This window comes from Leucoraja erinacea, chromosome 21, assembly GCF_028641065.1.
Source record: "Leucoraja erinacea ecotype New England chromosome 21, Leri_hhj_1, whole genome shotgun sequence".
Lineage (NCBI taxonomy): Eukaryota > Metazoa > Chordata > Chondrichthyes > Rajiformes > Rajidae > Leucoraja > Leucoraja erinaceus.
Window position 1 is genome coordinate 15,061,515 of NC_073397.1, and position 19,091 is coordinate 15,080,605.

Here is a 19,091-nt window from a genome sequence, read left to right on the forward strand (position 1 = left end):
TGTGTGTGTGTGTGTGTAGGACCGTGCTAGTGTACGGGGTGATTGCTGGTCGGCGCGGACTCGCTGGGTCGAAGGGGCTGTTTCCGTGCTGTATCTCTAAAGTCTGACGTCATCAGGGGCGCTGCACTGGCAGCAGTCTCTGCCTACAGCCTGTCTGTCATTTCTATCTTTTTTTTTTAATTTTCATTTAGTCCAAAGTCTGTTTTGGGGGGGAACTTTAACTTTTCTATGTGGGGGAGGGGGGCAGGGTAAGGGGGGAAACCGTCTCCCAGTCTCTTCCTGGCGGGGACGCAACTATTTCTCCGAGTCGCGTCCTCGTCCCCCCACCTCGCGGCCTACCAGCTGGATCAGAGCGGCCTTTCCCGCCGGGGACCGGGAACCGGACCTGCTACAGCGGCGGCGCAGCGCTGGAGACACAGCGGAGCGGGCGATGCTTACCTGGGTCGCCGTTTGGAGCTCCGGAGCGCTGGGCCGTTGCTCCAACATCGTGTAGCTCTGGTGCGGAGAGCTTCCAACGCGGGCGGCGCTGAACAACATCGTGGACTCCTGGGGCGCCTTGCAGAGGGTCTACAGCAGCAGTCTCCACCCGGCACGGTCTGCGGACTTTGGAAGCCGCCGACTCCGGTAGGAGGGGGCCGACTCTGGTGTCCACGCCGCTGAGGACGTCCCGCAGCCCCGACGTCGGACTTGTATCACCCCGGTGAGCGATCCTGGACATTGGGCCGCCCGTAGCTGCAGCTGCGTAGGGCTTGGGGAGGCCCTGACCATGAGGAACAGTGGAGGAAGAGACTGACTTTGGTGCCTTCCCACACAGTGGGAAACGTTGATTCTGCTGTGTGGGGATGTTTTATGTCAAATTCTATAGTGTGTTGTGTTCTTTATTTTCATTGTATGGCTTGAATCTTGAATCTTGAAGTAAAAGAAATGTAAAAATTGGCACAAGATCTTAACTTGATGGATTTATTTGCTGTATTTAAAAAAAAAAATGATAGGAGGCAACATGTACAGCCAGGAATGGTGATAACACACAACGACCAAGGTACAAGCACATCAACTCCACTCGCGTGTTGGAAGCATTATTCTTCACAGAAGAAGCTGAAGATTACACAATGAACAAGAAAATGTGCATTTTCTGTGGCTGCAAATACGCATGGATTGCCCTGGATTCCCTGACTTTAGTGGCTGTCTTATTTATTTCTGAAGAGATACTATTTGTGAAAGTTGCTTCTCACTATAATCTACAGTGTTCTCAGGTCCACAGGCTGGCAATGGGAGGAGTGGGTTACTCGACTATGTACAAGGTATACAGTTGGGTAGGTTTGTCTAAAGCTATTTATCCTACTAATGAGACAAGTGGCATCTTGGAAGCATAACTGACTAAGTTCAAATCCATGCCCACGATTTATTAATACATATCTGGCTTTGCTGATTATAGCAGATCTTGGCGTTCAGATTTAGAACTAACGCACAGATGAAGCAGTGCTAACACAGCCTTCTCCAGGTTTTAAGGCCGAATAAAATCAAACTGGACTAACCAGTGAATAAAGCTTACGTACAACTGAACTCCTCGCTTTCCAAAGCTGTGCTGCCAGCGATCTGGCCCTGTGGTTTTAGGCATTCCAGTGTGATCTTGGCTTTCTAAGTTTACCCAATAAATAAACTGATGACATGGGTGGCATCAAAGTTCATTCACAGATGGGGGAAAAGAATACAATCTGGCTTTGCGTGTAGCTTGTCACTTGCAGGCGTGAGTGGAATTGCAGACCAAAACATCAGGTAATCCGAGATTTCTTTGCCATCTGTGAAATGGACTGGAAGCAGAAAAAAAAAAAAACAGACAAAAGAAACAAAATTAGATGCACAGATATAGACACGAAAAAAAGATGGAGTAACTCAGCGGGTCAGGCAGCATCTCTGGGGAAAAGGAATCGGTGACGTTTCGCATCCGGTTCCCTTCTTCAGACTGAGAGTTAAGGGCCTGTCCCACTTGCCGATTTATTTCGGCGACTGCCGGCATCATATCAGCGTTGACAAAAGATTTTGAACATTTCAAAATCCAGCGGCAACAAAAAAAATGTTGCGACACTTGCCTGATACATCAGTCAATTAAAAAAATCGCCAAGTGGGACAGGCCCTTTAGGGGAGACGGAAACTAGAGGTGTGAAATTACAGCCAGCACCGATGACTTAAGAAATTAGGAGCCCAAAATAGTCCATTGTTGGGTGTGGAAGAGGTGATAATGGAACAATATTAACAGTGAGACTAAACAAGACGAGGAGGGTGGGGGAGGGACGTAGATTGGGGAAATGCAAGAGCTACTTGAAATGACAGAAATCAACATGAGGTGCTGTTCCCCATAGCATCAGAAGCATGGAGATTTACTTTCCAAGGAGTATCTCCATTTGCTAGTTTTTAATCCACTTCTCTCTGCTGAATACAGTGGCTTCGCCATTTTAGAGGAACAACAGATCAAAACAAAAAAAACACCATTCCCTCCACAAACAACAAGTTAAAGGTGAATTGGAGATACAAGAGAATACAGATTCAGGAATCATGAGCAAAAATAAAAGCGCTGGAGGAACTCAGCGGGCGAGGAGCGTAATCTTTTGGGCTGGGATCCTTCAGACTGAATTTGGTTCTTGCGGATCGTTTCGCCGAACACCTCCGCTCAGTCCGCAAGAACCTACCTGAACTCCCGGTGGCTCAGCACTTCAACTCCCCCTCCCATTCCCAATCCGACCTCTCTGTCCTGAGTCTCCTCCATTGCCAGAGTGAGCAACACCGGAAATTGGAGGAACAGCACCTCATATTCCGCCTGGGTAGCCTGCGTCCGGCGGGCATGAACATTGAATTCTCCCAATTTTACTACCCCTTGCTGTCTCCTCCCCTTCCTTAACCCTCGAGCTGTCTCCTCCCATCCCCCCGCCCTCGGGCTCCTCCTCCTCCCTTTTTCCTTCCTTCTCCCCCCCCCCACCCCCTATCAGTCTGAAGAAGGGTTTCGGCCCGAAACGTCACCTATTTCCTTCACTGAAATAGACTGAAGACGGGTCCCGACCTGAAAAGTCACCTATCCGTGTCCTCCAAAGATGCTGCCTGATCTGCTGAGTTACTCCAGCATTTTGTGTCTTTATTTGTCACTGAAGCAACTGCAGATATTGGTTTACAAAAGAAGACACTAAGTGCTGGAGTAACTCAGACGGTCAGGCAGCATCCCTGAAGATCATGAACAGGTGACGTTTCAGGTCGGGACCTGAAACATCCCGTGTCTATGTTCTCCAGTGATGCTGCCTGACCCTCTTGAGTTACTCCAGCACTTTGTGTCGTTACTTGTCTCTGAAGAAACGGTTTGCTGGCCATTTCAAAGAGCAGCCAAGAGTCGGCCATATTGGCATGGGCCAGGACTAGGTCATCTTTGCCAGTTTTTGTTCTTGGAGGATAATAATGGACAAGAAAGTCTGATAATATGAGGGTCGTCATTAATGATCCAACGTTGCCTATCCATGTTCTCCAGAGATACGGCCTGACCCACTGAGTTACTGCAGCACTTTGTGTTTTTGTTTTGTAAAGCAGCATCTGCGGTTCCTTTTGTCTCCATTATCCATACTAGTTGGCAACCACCGAGCTTCCTCAATTGTAATAAGTTTTCTAGTTCAGTTTAGAGTTACAGCGCCCACCAGGTCCACCCCGACCGGCCACCCCCTGTACACCAGCGCGATCCTACACACCAGGGGCAATTTACAATTTTACCGAAGCCAATTAACCTACAAACCTGCATGCCTTTGGAGTGTGGGAGAAACCGGAACACCTGGAGAAAACCCCCGCAGTCGCAGGGAAGAATGTATAAATTCTGTACAGACAGCACCCGCAGTCAGGATCGAACCAGGGGCCTCCGGCGCTGTAAGGCAGTAATTCTACCGCCGCGCCACCATGCAGCCCAAGATTCTGGATACCCAACACACCCCGCAGAAAAACATCCAGACCGACATTCTAATGCAGTACTGTGGCAATGCTGGTGTTGTGGACATCATCCATCAAATGCGATATTACACTGAGTAATTGGCACAGTAGCGCAGCTGGTAGAGCCGCTGTCTCATAGCGCTAGAGAAACAGATACAATCTTCACCTTGGGTGCTGTCTGTGTGCAGTTTGTGCCTTCTCCCTGTGGCACTACTTTTACAGCTCATTTTTCAGTGCGAGGTAATAAACAGAACGAGTGATAGGCAATGCTTACGGTTTTCTGCTGGTAGAAGTGTGGGGCAAGCTCTATCAACCATGAAGACTCGATTGCAGTCACATCCCTCATGAAGTACTTGGACGTCTGGATGATCTCATTGTATACAACCCTGAAGTGGTGGAGGCAGATGGAACGCAATCATAAGGACTTAACAGCTAACAATTTTCATTACATGAGATACTAAAGAAGAAAATGATATTCGTTTACTCACCACTGTGGCTCCTTTTCCCCATATAGCACCGATGTTGGATGAATGTGGAGCTCATAATCATCTCGAATGGTCCTTTAAAAAAAAAAAAGTTTTGAGTTAATCTTATTTTTGTGAGCACAGGTGCAGGCCCTTCAGCCCAACATGTTGTTGCTGAACATGGGGCTAAAATAAATTAATCTCAAGCCTGCACATAGAGCCATAGTCATACAGCGGGGAAACAGACCCTTCAACCCAACTTGCCCACACCAACCAACATGTCCCATCTACACTAGACTACATGATCCATTTCTCTCCATCCATGCGCCTATCCAAAAGTCTCTTAAATGCCACAATTGTATCTGCTTCCACCATAACCATGTTCCAGGCACCCACCACCCTCTGTAGACATAGTTTGCTCCTTTAAGCTTAGTTCCTCTCACCTTAAAGCTACAGTGCCCTCCATAATGTTTGGGACAAAGACCCACCTGTTATTTTTTTGCCTCTGTACTCCACAATTTCAGATTTGTAATAGAAAAAAAAAAAAAATCACATTTGGTTAAAGTGCACATTGTCAGATTTTAATAAAGGCCCTTTTTACACATTTTGGTTTCACCATGTAGAAATTACAGCAGTGTTTATACATAGTCCCCACATTTCAGGGCACCATAATGTTTGGGGCGCAGCAATGTCATGTAAATAAAAGTAGTCATGTTTAGTATTTTGTTGCATATCCTTTGCATGCAATGACTGCGTGAAGTCTGCGATTCATGGACATCACCATTTGCTGGGTGTCTTCTCCGGTGATTCTCTGCCTCTCGACAATAGATAATAGACAATAGATGCAGGAGTAGGCCATTCGGCCCTTCGAGCCAGCACCGCCATTCAATGTGTAATCATGGCTGTTCATCCCCAATCAGTACCACGTTCCTGCTTTCTCCACATATCCCCTGACTCCGCTATCTTTCAAGAGAGAGCCCTATCTATCTCTCTCTTGAAAGTATCCAGAGAACCAGCCTCCACCGCCCTCTGAGGCAGAGAATTTCACAGACTCACAACTCTCTGTGTGAAAAAGTGTTTCCTCGTCTCTGTTCTAAATGGCTTCCCCCTTATTCTTAAACTGTGGCCCCTGGTTCTGGACTCCCCCAACATCGCAAACATGTTTCCTGCCTCTAGCGTGTCCAAACCCTTAATAATCTTATATGTTTCAATAAGATCACCTCTCATCCTTCTAAACTCCAGAGTATACAAGACCTGTCGCTCCATTCTCTCAGCAAATGACATCAAACCAAAATGTATAAAAACGGCCTTTAATAAAATCTGACAATGTGCATTTTAACCACATGTGATTTTTTTTTCTATTACAAATCTAAAATTGTGGAGCACAGAGGCAAATAAATAAATGATGGGTCTTTATCCCAAACATTATGGAGGACAATGTATATCCTTTAGTCTTTGTCATTTCTTGCCTCTATAATTTTATATACTTCTATCAGGTGTCCCCTTAGCTTCCAGCGTAAGGCAGCAGCTCTATCGCTGGACCACCGTGCCTCCCTGAGGGGCAATTATTTTTACACAAAAGGTGTATCTGGAACGAGCTGCCAGAGGGAATAGTTGAGGCAGGTTCAATAACAACATTTAAACTTCATATGGACAGAAACATGGATAGGAAAGATTTCGAAGGATACAGACCAAATACAGGTGGATATCCTTCCAAACCTTTCTTATCCATGTGTCTGTCCAAATACGGGTATATAAGACTAGCTTGGATGGGGCATGCACAACTTGGATGGGGCATGCACAACTTGGATGGGGCATGCACAACTGAGGCTGACGGGCCTGTTTCTGTGCAGTGTATCTCTATGACTCTAAGATGTTGTGAGTAGTGACACACACACAATACTGGAAGGAGAGTGCATATTATATTAGAACACTTTACATGCAAAGAGGTTTACAAAGGAAAGACAGAAAAGAATCAAGAATGATCATTACCTGTAGAATCCACTGTAATGAAACTTTGCTGCATTCGCAAAGAAGCCCAAAACAATACATCGGAGGATGGGGTCTGGGTCACCTGGGGAAGAAATCATCGCAGGTCATCTTTCCACTCTGATGGTCATGCAGCAGTTCCCTTATTCGCAGTGAACTCAGTTAAAGTGTCAACGTTAAGCAAGTGGTGTGGAGAGGAATGGGGCTGGGAAGGGACAAGAGCTGGTGGATGGCATGTCACACAACTGGGGGGACTATACACCCGGTCTAGTGTGGTGGTCTGTTGTGGCTGAGATCAGTGGTATCGGCTGGGTTAGAGTCAGGTCCAAAGCAGAGTTACACAAGTAAATAATAGCAGAAGTAGACCACACAGCCCCACCATTCAATGCGATGATGTTCATAAGACATAGGAGCAGAATTAGATTAATCAGCCCATCAAGCCCATTTTTCCCTCTCAACCCCATTCTCCTGCTTTCTCTCTGTAACCTTTGATAACCTTACTAATCAATAATCTATCAATCTCTGCTTTTAACCAACGACTTGGCTTTCATCACCATCTCTCTTGGGCAGATCACAACTGATCTGTCCAAGACGCCATCGAGTAAAGCTACAACTCTATAACGCTATATGAATCGGCTTGGTTATTTGCCCCTTTGCACTACATATTGTCTTTGTATGTGGCTTGATTGTACTTACAGATTTGACTTGATAACACACACCATGCGTGGCGATAATAATCGCCAATTCTGTGCCATTTTCCCAAGGCCAAAGATTCGCAAACCTTTCAAAAATTAATTTACTGTTTCTTTAAATACTGCTCCGCTGCCCTCCCAGTTTAGGTATATTATTGTCACGTGTCTTGAGGTACAATGAAAAGCTACTATACTACGCTGTACATCCATACAATCAAGTCAAACTCAAGTACAATAGATAGAGCAATGGGAAGCATACATAGTGCAGAATGTAATTCCCAGTGCACCAGTTCTATAGACAATGCCCAATATCTGCAACAGGGTAGAGGTGAATTGGACAGTACCCTAGCTTATGAAAAGGGGACCGTTCAGAAGCTTGATGACTGAGTGGATGAAGCTGTTCCTGAGTCTGGTGGTATGCACTTTCAAGCTTCTGTACCTTCTGCCAGACGGGAATGGAGCGATATGTGTCACGTTCAGGCAGATGAGATGAGTTTATCTTGGAACTCTTCTATTTTCTATAATCATATTATCTCACAATTCTAAATTAAACAATAGCGAAAGTTCCAGCCAATTAACCTACAAACCTGCACGTCTTTGGAGTGTGGGAGGAAACCGGATGTCACGGGGAGAATGTACAAACTCCGTACAGACCACACCCGTGGTGAGGATTGAACCCGGGTCTCTGGCGCTGCGAGGCAGGGGTCTATTGGGATTTCAAGTGCTTTCTGAGCTGTATCACAAACTGATACAACAAGGCACTGCACCTATAAATCATGACACACAGTAAGTTCCTGAGGCAAGTCAGCTGTAGGGGCTGAGGGAGGGAAAGGAAGCAGACAAACACCAGCTGTGTCCCATGAGTGTGAAAAAATGTTAAGCTGGAGCTTTTGTACAACCCTCCCATCAACTGGTCACTCTGCACTGTTGATAGGAGCAACAATCTGGAATAGGAGATGTTTTTATTACTTAATCTAAGCCAAGGACTGTGGGCTGCACAATTCCAAGGCTGAATAAATGCATTCAGGAGAGGCCCTTGGTTGCTGAAAGAGGCCGCAATGATTGCCTTGACTGCCAAATGTGCTACAAACAGCCAGCTGTTTCTGCACAGTCAGCTAAAGGTACAATAAGCAAACTGGCTAAACTGCTGGAGTAACAGCCAGAGGTGTCTCACTGATTTGAACACAAAGTCTGAATCCAACTAAGGTAGCTGGGGAATTTAAATTACAGTTAACAGTAAATTATCTAGAATATACAGTAATGATACAGTAATCAAATAGTGAAAGGCCTATATAGAATGAATGTGGAGAGGATGATTCCACCATTGGGAGAGTCCAGGACCAGAGACTATAGACTCAGAATAAAAGGACGTATTTAGAAAGGAGATGAGGAGGAATTTCGTTAGTCAGAGGATGGAGAATCTGTAAAATTAATTGTCACCGATGGCTGTGCAGGCCAAGTTAATGGATATTTTTATGGCGGAGATTGATAGATTTTTGGTTAGTAAGGATGTCAGGGGTTATGGGGAGAAGGCAGGAGAATGGGGTTGAGAGGGAAAGATAGAACAGCCACGATTGAATGGCGGAGTAGACTTGATGGGCCGAGTGGCCTAATTCTGCTCCTAGAACGTATGAACTTTTGATCAAGATTAAATATTGGTTGGTCATTTAAAAAAAAACGACCTGGTTCACCAATGTTTTTCAGAAATGGAGACAAACCCTCTGAACCCAACAGATATGACTCCAGGCAAACCAATATGGTTCATTGGTAGACACAAAGTGCAGGAGTAACTCTGAAGGTCGGATCGGGATCCTTCATCAGGTTCAGACTTCAGACTGGTTCACTTGTAGTCAGTTTGAGGGCAATTAAGGATGAAGAACCAATGGTGTTATCACCAGCGATGTCTAAAAATGGACGGCACAGTGGAGCAGCTGGTAGAACTGCAGCCTCACAGCCCAGGAGATCCTGACCTTTTGTGCTATCCGTGTGGAGTTTGAGCGTTCTCCCTGTGACCACGTGGATCTCCTCCAGGTGCTCAGGTCTCCTCCCACATCTCAAAGACGTGTGGGTTTGTAGGTTAATTGGCCTTCTGTAAATTGGCCTCCTAATTTAGTTTAGTTTGAGATGCAGCGAGGAAAAAGGGCCATTTGGCCCACCGAGTCCATGCTGACCAGCGAAAACCCCCGTATACTAACACTATCCTACACACTAGGGGGCAATTTACAATCCTTACCAATTAACCTACAAACTTGTATGTCTTTCGAGTGTGGGAGGAAGTTCGGGCATCCAGGGAAATGATCTCGTGGTCACAGTGAGAACGTACAAACTCCATACAGACCCCAGCCGTAGCCATGATCAAAAAAAATAATTGCCCAATTTTGGGGAAGTCCAGAACCAGGGGGTCACAGTTTAAGAATAAGGGTTAGGCCATTTAGGACTGAGATGAGGAAAAACATTTTCACCCAGAGAGTTGTGAGTCTGTGGGAATTCTCTGCCACAGGCAGTGGAGACCAATTCACTGGATGTTTTCAAGAGAGAGTTAGATATAGCTCTTCGGGCTAACGGAATCAGGGGATTAGGGAAGAAAGCAGGAAGAGGGTACTGATTTTGGATGGTCAGTCATGATCATATTGAATGGGGGTGCTGGCTTGAAGGGCTGAATGGCCTACATCTATTTTCTATGTTCCCATGTTTCTAACCCGGGTCCCTGGCGCTGTAAGGCAGCAACTCTACCGCAGTGCCACTGTGCCGCCAGGTGTGTAGGGAGTGAATGTGAAAGTGGGATAACATAGAACAAGTGTGAACAGGTGATCACGTGTGGCAGTTGTGTCAATGGGCAGAAGAGCCCCTTTCCATGCTGCACACAGATTGCACACAGATTTCACACAGAGAGTGGTGAATCTGTGGAATTCTCTGCCACACAAGGTAGTTGAGGCCATTTGGTTGGCTATATTTAAGAGGGAGTTAAATGTGGCCCTTGTGGCTAAAGGGATCAGGGGGTATGGAGAGAAGGCAGGTACAGGATACTGAGTTGGATGATCAGCTGGAAGGGCCGAATGGCCTACTCCTGCACCTATTTTCTATGTATCTATGCATCTCCAAAATAAACTGAATAAAAGCAGGCCTTTAATCATGAAACTCATTTGTGCAAATTTCAAATGCTTCTGCCACCCGTACCTTCACTTGACTTCTTTGGCACTCTGAACTTTGACAGCAATTTTTTCAGTTGTTCCCGGACTGTTGTGGCTCTGACAAGTCCTCTGTAATTTAAGAAGTGTTTCTGACACCACTGCGAGTTCTTATTGTGCTGCAGCAGACAGACAGAGAGATACTTAGTGTTAACCTTTTGACTCACCACAGGTACTCAAAAATAAAAACATTATGCACATAGGAACAGGTAAAGAAATATTGCCTAAAATGATCAACATCAATAACAATAACCTACATATAAACAGCAATTTAAATGTCATAAAACCCATCTCTAAATTTGACCATGTTTTGCCCGCGCAAACCTGTAACCCCTACACTCTCTGCAGGATCATGTTTCTCATCAGTGATAGTAGTAGTATGAGGCCATTCGGCCCATCAAATCTACTCCGCCATTCAATCATGGCTGATCTATCTTTCCCTCTTAAACCCGTTCTCCTGCCTTGCCGCATAACCCCTGACACCCATACGAATCAAGAATCTATCAAACTCTACCATAAAAATATCCATTGACTTGGCCTCCACAGCCATCCGTGGCAATGAATTCCACAGGTTCACCACCCTCTGACTGAAGAAATTCTTCCACATCTTTCTAAAGATACGTCCTTTTACTCTGAGGCTATGCCCTCTGGTCCTAGACTCTCCCACTAGTGGAAACATCCTCTCCACATCCACTCTAACCAGGCCTTTCACTATTTGGTAAGTTTCAATGAGTACAGCGAGTTCATTCCTGGGATCATTCTGATAAACCTCCCCTGGACCCATTCTAAGGCCAGCATATCCTTCCTCAGATATGGGGCCCAAATTCTCCATCTATCTAGTAAGATGTGTCTGTGTCACTCAAGTTAACTAAAATTGGAGAATTCTTCCCCCCTACTCTTCCATCTTTCCTCTCCCCCCCCACCCTGCACAATCTGAAGAAGTGTCCTGATCCGAAACATCACCTAAACACGTTCTCCAGGAATGCTGCCTGACCCGCTCGCTGAGTTACTCCAGCACTTTGTGTCTTTTTCTGATCAATGGTCCCGCAGACACCCACAGACATCCTGGCTTTCATTCAGTGTACAAGGGTGTGAGTGGGGAAGCTATTCAACCTTTGAACCCTGGCTGTGCACTTTCAGGAAAGGTCTTGGTGGCAACAAGCATAATTTGGGAACAAGTTACTTGTAAAACATTCCCAGAAAATGGGTCATTCTCAAAGCATATTCCAATATTGAAACATACAGAATAGTGAAAGGCTTGGATTGAGTGGATGTGGAGAGGATGTTTCCAATAGTGAGAGAGTCTAGGACTACAGGTCATAGCCTCAGAATTAAAAGATGTTCTTTTAGAAAGGAGTTAGGGAGAAATTTCTTTAGTCAGAGGATGATGAAACTGTGGAATGTTTTGTCATAGAAGGCTGTGGTGGTCAAGTCAGTGGATATTTTGAAGGCAGAGATAGATAGATTCTTGATTAGTACAGGTGTCAGAGGTTACGGGGAGAAGGCAGGAGAATGGGGTTAGGAGGGAGATAGATCAGCCGTGATTGAATGGTGGAGTAGACTTGATGGGCTGAATGGCCTAATACTACTCCTATCACTTATGAACTTATTGGGAATTGCTTTGACACGATTCCTTGAAAGAGCTGCAAACTTGCTCGGCTAGTCCTACGCAACAATTACTCTTGGGCAAGGTTTAATAATAGTTAGGCTATCTGTGCTATAATTAACACTACTTATTTCCGCCTCTGAAATGTCAATGAATTCTGACATTACCTCAGCTGATTAGTTTAGTTTAGTTTAGAGATACAGTGTGGAAGCAGACCCTTCAGCCCACCGAGTCCACGCCAACCAGCGATCATCCCATACACTGGCACTATCCGACACACTAGAGACAATTTACAATTATACCAAAGTCAATTAACCTACAACCCTGTGGAGTGTGGGAGGAAGCGGAACTCCCGGAGAAAATCCACGCAGGTCACGAGGAGAACGCACCCACAGACAAGATCGTACCCGGGTTTCTGACACTGTAAGCCACCGTGCCACTCAGGGCACTCTTGCATATAGACTGAGTGAACTGTTTCTTTGCATTTGGTACTTAATTGTGAATTGTACTTATGTTTGGCAATAATATGGTGCGCAAAAAAAATAATTCACTGTACCTTGGTACACATGATAATAAATGAAACAAAGAACCGTTAAACAACCTTGCCTCAGGTTGCTCAGCCCCTCACATCTGCAAACTCCTTCCCTGAAACTCTCCAATTGCTTTTCTCTTTCAACTTGCTTCTTCAAACATGTCTTTTTTTTGTTTTGTATGGATTTATTGACATTTGATCTGTTCAATTAATTTAATCAATCTCTGTAAAGCACTTTGGTTCAAATACTGGTTTTGTTTAAAAGTGCTATATATATAAACATTATTATTTTTATTATTATTACTCGACCAAGCTTTTGGTGTCCAGTCCTAATTTCTCTTTTATATAGCTCAGATTTTTCTTTTCAGCTTTTATTGATCAGCCTAGAAAGTGACTTTGTTACATTATAATAAGTGGTATTTATGAACAAATTGTGCCGTTCTATTTAATACAATATATAGGTCAGTAATCAATTTCCATTGGTTTCATAAACGGTAGGAAAGAAATTCTGTAACTGCTTTGATCTTGATGAGATCATTGGATTCAAACCTTAATGAAGGCCTCATAGATGTTGAGCATTGTGAGATGATCGCCCTCAGCGACAGCAAACTTCCTGTGTTCTCTTGCCTTGAAAGGGAATGTTAAAACAACACAATAAGATATAGAGCAAACAGCTGAACCAAAATCAACCAGAGGAAAAGACAAAACTTTGTCTCCTCCCCAACTACAAACAGTCTGAAGAAGCATCCCGATCTGAAACGTCACCCACTCATATTCTCCAGAGATGTTACCTGACCTGCTGAGTTCCTGCAGCACTTTGTTTATTTTTTTTATTGAAAGAGGTTTTGGTTTCGTAATAAAAATGTAATTAATTGAAAAATGTGATGAGATATCCGGTGCAAGCTCACAATAGTGTATAACTGAATGCAAATAGATTCATAGTTACATATCCATACAGCACGGAAATAGGCCCCACAGCCCAACTTTTGCATGTCAACTAAGATGCCCCATTACATTAGTCCTACTTGCCTCTATTTGGCCCATATCTCTCCAAACCTTTCCTATCGATGTACCTGTCCAAATGTCTATTAAATGTTGTTATACTACCTGCCTTAACTACATCCACTGGCAGATCATTCTATTTACCCATATGCCTGGTTTATATCAAAAACAGATATCAAAATGCTGGAACTACTCAGCGGGTCAGGCATCATCTCTGGAGAAAAAGAATAGATGACGTTTCGGGTTGGAAGGGTCAGTCTGAAGAAGGGTTCTGACCTAAAATGTCACCTGTTCTTTTTTCCAGTGATGCTGCCTGATCCGCTGAGTTACTCCAGCATTTTGTGTCTATCTGTCTTTCCCCTCTCACCTTAAATCTATGTCCCCAGGGCTTATAAAACAATCAGAAATATCTCACCCTGTTTGCTGGAACAGAATCCATTCATAAGCTTTTAACCTTTCACAATAAACAACCAACCTGTTCCAATTGCAACCTGTGCTGTTTACAGTGAAGGGCACACCAGCAAGTTACATCAACAAAACTCAAAACACAATACCTGCCTTTTTTTTAAGCAACTGAAAAATTAATGGCAAGCATAAGGGAAGGGAACAAGGAGACACAAGGTACTGCAGATGCTGGTTGACAAAAATAAATAGATCAAAGGGCTAGATTGGATTGGAGGATCAGGCAGCATCTCTGAAAGACATGGATTTGCAACATTTTGGACCCTTCTTTAGGCCGATTGGAGTAGGGGGGCAGAAATCTGGAAAAGAGGTGGTGGCAGAATGAAAGCCTGGCAAGTGATAGGTGGATACAGGTTGGGGGGGGGGGGGAGGTACATTGGCAGATGTGCAGACTAGAGATGAAAAAGAGACAAAAGGGTGCAATGTAAGAGAGTGACGAGAGGTGAAATGTGAAGCCAGAGGGAGGGATATAGGCGAACGGGGTGGGTGGAAGGGAAAGAAGGGGCAAGATAATGGGAGAAATGCACCAATAACCCTTTTTTGCACAAAGGATGGTGGGTGTGTGGAACAAGTTGCTGGAAGAGGTGGTTGAGGCAGGTACTACCACAACGTTTAAGAAACACTTAGACAGGTACCTGGGCCGGATTGGGATCGAGGAATATAAGTCGATGTGAGTTGGATGATCAGCCATGATCATATTGAATGGCGGTGCAGGCTCGAAGGGCCGAATGGCCTACTCCTGCACCTAATTTCTATGTTTCTAAGTCAAACACAGGCAGGTGGGACCAGTGTAGAAGGGGCATGTTGGTCGGCATGGGCAAGCTGGGCCACTGAACCCATTTCCACACTGTACAACTCTATGACTTTAAGATTTGTTTTGTTTTTCTTTATCTTGGTACACGTGATAATAAATCTTTTTGTTTATCTTTTCTTCATTGTTTGCCAAAAAGATGTTTTCAAGAGAGTTGTTGAAAATGTAGCCGAATGATAATCAGTAATGTTAATATGCTAGCCCGCTTCTGGTTAATAATGATTGGGACAAGTGAAAGTGAAAAACCTCACAAAACGTTTAAGAAGCATTTAGACAGGTACATGGATAGGACATGTTTACAGGCCAAACGCAGGCAGATGGGACTAGTGCAGGTGGAACATATTAGTCGGCGAGGGCAAGTCGGGCCGAAGGGCCTGTTACCTCGCTGCATAACTCCAAACACATTTGCATAAAATCAAAAAATAAATTATAATAATGATCCAATTGGTAATTAGCAAATCAGATGAACAAATATTTATAAAGCTCATTGACTGCAATACGATTTGAAGCTTCTGCGTCACATTAGAGTAACTGAGGATTCACTGATGCTTAATTCAAGTGAGTAGCTGGTTCAAGGAAACTGCTGATTCCACTGATCTCAAGCTGGGAATGCAATAAGTGTCCTGATATAAACCTGGGCCTCATTAATGAAGGGAGAATCTCTCTTTCATCGACTCCATTTACACCTCACGCTGCCTCGGCAAGGCCACCAGCATAATAAAGCATGTGGGAACCCGGCCACCCTCTCCCCTCTGGCGAAAGGTATAGAAGTGTGAAAACACATGCCTCTAGATTCAGGGAGTTACTTCCTTGCTCTTGTCAAGCAACTGAACCATTCTACCAACAGCTAGAAGGCAGTCCTAAGCTACTATCTACCTCATTAGAAACCCACAGACTATCTTTGCTCGGACTTTACTAGACTTTATCTTGCAGTAACCGTTATTCACATTATTCCCTTTATCGTGAATCTGTACACTGTGGATGGCTCGATTGTAATCAGGTATTGTCTTTCCACTGACTAGTTAGCACGCAACAAAAGCTTTTCACTGTACCTCGAAATTGACGACAATGCTTTTCACAGTCAAATAGCCTGTTGATGATCACCACCAAGATGATCACAAGGTACTGGAGGAGAAACCAATCTTTACTCCAGCACATAGTGTGTTATTGGAAGGGCATTACGACCTCAAGGTCAAGAGTCAAAGAGAGAGTCAAGAGGGCGGCACTGTGGCTGCTGCCTCACAACATGTCAATTCGAATGGGCCACCCCTAGTTAAAAAGCAGCAGTGTTCTTAAGATACAGTGCTGTGGGTAGGTAACATGGACAGTTTTTTTCCCCAGACTGTTTTTAGTCCCAAGACAGCTTTTTTTCCTTCCGTTTTTCAATTTCCAAAGTAATTTAAGTGCTTCTCTAGTTACTGATCGGAATCACATTATAACTATTGTGACACACGTAATATGAAGGGCTCCCTACTTTATCACTTGAGTTATATCAAATTTGTGCACGGGAATGTGCATTATAGCAGAACTACCTGTAATGCATCGTTAGTGTAAAATCTACTTCTTCCGTGAAGAAGGAGCGATGTCTAGGTGGTTGTGACCCAAATAGGAAATGTTCTAAACCTACCGCAGCACTTTTCTGGTTCGGGGGTACCACAAACACATTCTGTATCTGCATCATGGCCGCTATGCTCAAGATCTCCTGCGAACACCCAAAGTTCCCTTAGATTAAAAGAAATAAACATGATTAGTAATAGCTACTTTTTCTATTTAGACAATAATGTTATAAATTAATCAACGATAATTGCATCCATTTAAAAATAACATCAGATTTTGCTCTTCAATGCAATTACCAAGTTGAAACAATGCCAGATATAATTAGCTCTTCCTGGATGTATTAATCAATTGCATTTGGAAGAACAGTCCAATAAAAATGTGCAACATGTGTGTGTCAACATGTGTGTTACAATTTTTCTGAATTAATTGATTGCAGATTTAAAAAAAAACACCAAGGCGAAATGGTGTTAATTTGTAAGTACGTGGCAATTGACAGAAACTGCATAGTCAGAGGTATACACACAGAAACAGGCCCTCGGCCCAGTTCGTCCACGCCAACCAAGGTGCTTTCCTGATCTAGCAATGGTGTCAAATATGACAGCTAAAGCCGCCAATAGCTAACTTCACTTCCAATCTCATACAAAGCATTTTATTGGGATGCATCACAGCATGGTTTGGGAACAGCTCCATCCAAGAAAGCTGTTTTCTTGGATTGCAAGAAATTGCACAGAATTATGGACTCAGCCCAGACCATCATGCAAACCAATCTCCCTTCCATTTACTTGAATTACACTTCACGCTGCCTTGGCAAGGCCACTAGCATAATCAAGGACGAGTCTCACCGGTCACTCCCTCTTCTCCCCACTCCCATCAGGCAAGATGTACAGAAGTGTCAAAACGCACACATCCAGATTCAGGAACAGTTTCCTTCCCAGTTGTTATCAGGCAACTGAACCATCATATCACGAACTTGAGAACGGTTCTGACCTAACGTCTACCTCACTGGAGATCCACGGCCCATCTCTAATCAGATCTTGCTGGACTTTGTCTTGTACTAAAGGTTATTCCCTTTACCCTGTATCTGTACACAGTGGACGCATGACTGTAAACACATATAGTCTTCCATTGACTGGATAGCAAGCAACAGAAAAGCTTTTCACCTTGGCACAGGTGACAATAAAACTCAACTGACCAATCTATTGCCAAGAAGGAGATAGCCAGCAGGTTGGGGATTGTGTCACCTGCTGAAATCAATAACTTCAGTCCACCCAATATTTGGAGAAACATTTAGCCCATCTAATACTGGACTTTGAATGCTGGCACAAAGAAGCCCAGAGGTGACCAAACACTTGATTAAAGTGTTAGGGTTTACGGAAAGTCTTTAAAAGAGGTGGAATGGTGATGAGTAGGCGGATTTGAGGTCTCACTAGTTGAATTCATGTCTCCTGATGAATGAGCAATGTAAATTGGGATTGGTCCCAGATCAGAAATGGAGGAGTGCAGCTGTCTCAGAGGGGAAAGTGACAGAGTGAAGGTACGGAATGGATGAAGATGAAGTTCATGGACCTGTTGAGTCAGAAGCCAATGTAGACCAGTACGCCCAAGGGGCCAGGAATTTGTGCATCACTTGATGGGGAACAGAATTACTTTTGCTGAACTTTATGGAGTGGTGAGGGAACTTTATGGAGTGGTGAGGGGGGAGGCTGGTCAGGAGATCATTAGAGATCTTTCAAAATAAAGTAAAATCAGCCAGAGATACATGGATAGGGAAGGTTGAGAGAGATAGGGACCAAACATGGGAAAATAAGACCAGCTTAGATGATACATCATGATAGGCATAGACTAGCTGGACCGAAAGGCCTTGTTCCCGTGCTGTAGGACTCTATGACACAGAACTGCATGGACGAACTGACATAAAAGGATAGAAAATAATGCTGAATTGTATAGAGTCATAGAGAATGGAAACAGGCCCTGCAACTCAACACAGTCATACAGCCATACAGCATGGAAATAGGCCCTTCGGCCCAACTTGCCCACACAGACTAACATGTCCCGTCTACACTGGTTCCACCTGCATGTGTATGGCCCATATTCCTCTAAACCTGCCCTATCCATGTACCTGTCTAATTATTTTTTACACATTGAAATAGTCCCTGCCTAAACTACCTGTTCTAGCAGCTCGTTCCATAAACACACCACCCTTTGTGTGAAAAAATTAACTCTCAGATTCCTATTAAATCTTTCCTCCCCCTCACCGTAAACCTATGTCCTCTGGATCTCGATTCTTCGACTCTGGGCAAAAGACTCAGAACAATGAGCAGGAAAAGTATAACGTATTCATTCAGAACGAGAACTTTGAACTAGCGTTTCTTCCTCTTCCCACCGCTAACCACTCTCCACCATCCCCACCGACCACCATTCTATCCCTACACTCTTCTGGAAATTACTCAAACGCATTTAATTGTTCTGACCCAGAAGGTTACCTGATTCCAGCAGCATTTTAGCAAACATCGGATTTAGAGGAAATTCAGCCATGCGTAGACCAAGGGGGTCAGTGAGGAAGCACTGATCATTCAAACCTGCGAACAGGCACAGAAAAATCCTGCAATTAATAAAACGATTCACAACCCACAAACATATCAAAGGTTATGTGGCCAACATTTGTTATATTCAATTATGTGGTGGTTCTCAAAACACCCTGAAAAATAATAACTTAGCTTCCAATTCCCTTGAATTTGGCAAAAGTGCGACATATGAGAAGTATGTGTAGCCTTGTAAACAGATTTTGGAACTTCCCTTCGCCCCTTGTAACAGCATCACAATGAGTAAAA

At 44.1% G+C, this 19,091-nt stretch overlaps 1 protein-coding gene across 1 annotated transcript in view; it reads right to left on the reverse strand.

The window, feature by feature from the left end:
* Nucleotides 1-946: 946 nt before the first annotated feature.
* dhx35 (DEAH-box helicase 35) overlaps nucleotides 947-19,091 on the reverse strand; it is a 65,156-nt gene continuing 47,011 nt past the window's right edge. The window contains exons 15-22 of the mRNA XM_055652179.1: nucleotides 18,744-18,839; nucleotides 16,331-16,425; nucleotides 12,978-13,055; nucleotides 10,280-10,409; nucleotides 6,414-6,495; nucleotides 4,446-4,517; nucleotides 4,232-4,343; nucleotides 947-1,811 (exon numbers count right to left, since the gene is read on the reverse strand). Coding sequence (XP_055508154.1) covers nucleotides 1,773-1,811; nucleotides 4,232-4,343; nucleotides 4,446-4,517; nucleotides 6,414-6,495; nucleotides 10,280-10,409; nucleotides 12,978-13,055; nucleotides 16,331-16,425; nucleotides 18,744-18,839 — 704 coding nt within the window. The 3' untranslated portion in view covers nucleotides 947-1,772. The remainder of the gene's footprint in view (nucleotides 1,812-4,231; nucleotides 4,344-4,445; nucleotides 4,518-6,413; nucleotides 6,496-10,279; nucleotides 10,410-12,977; nucleotides 13,056-16,330; nucleotides 16,426-18,743; nucleotides 18,840-19,091) is intronic.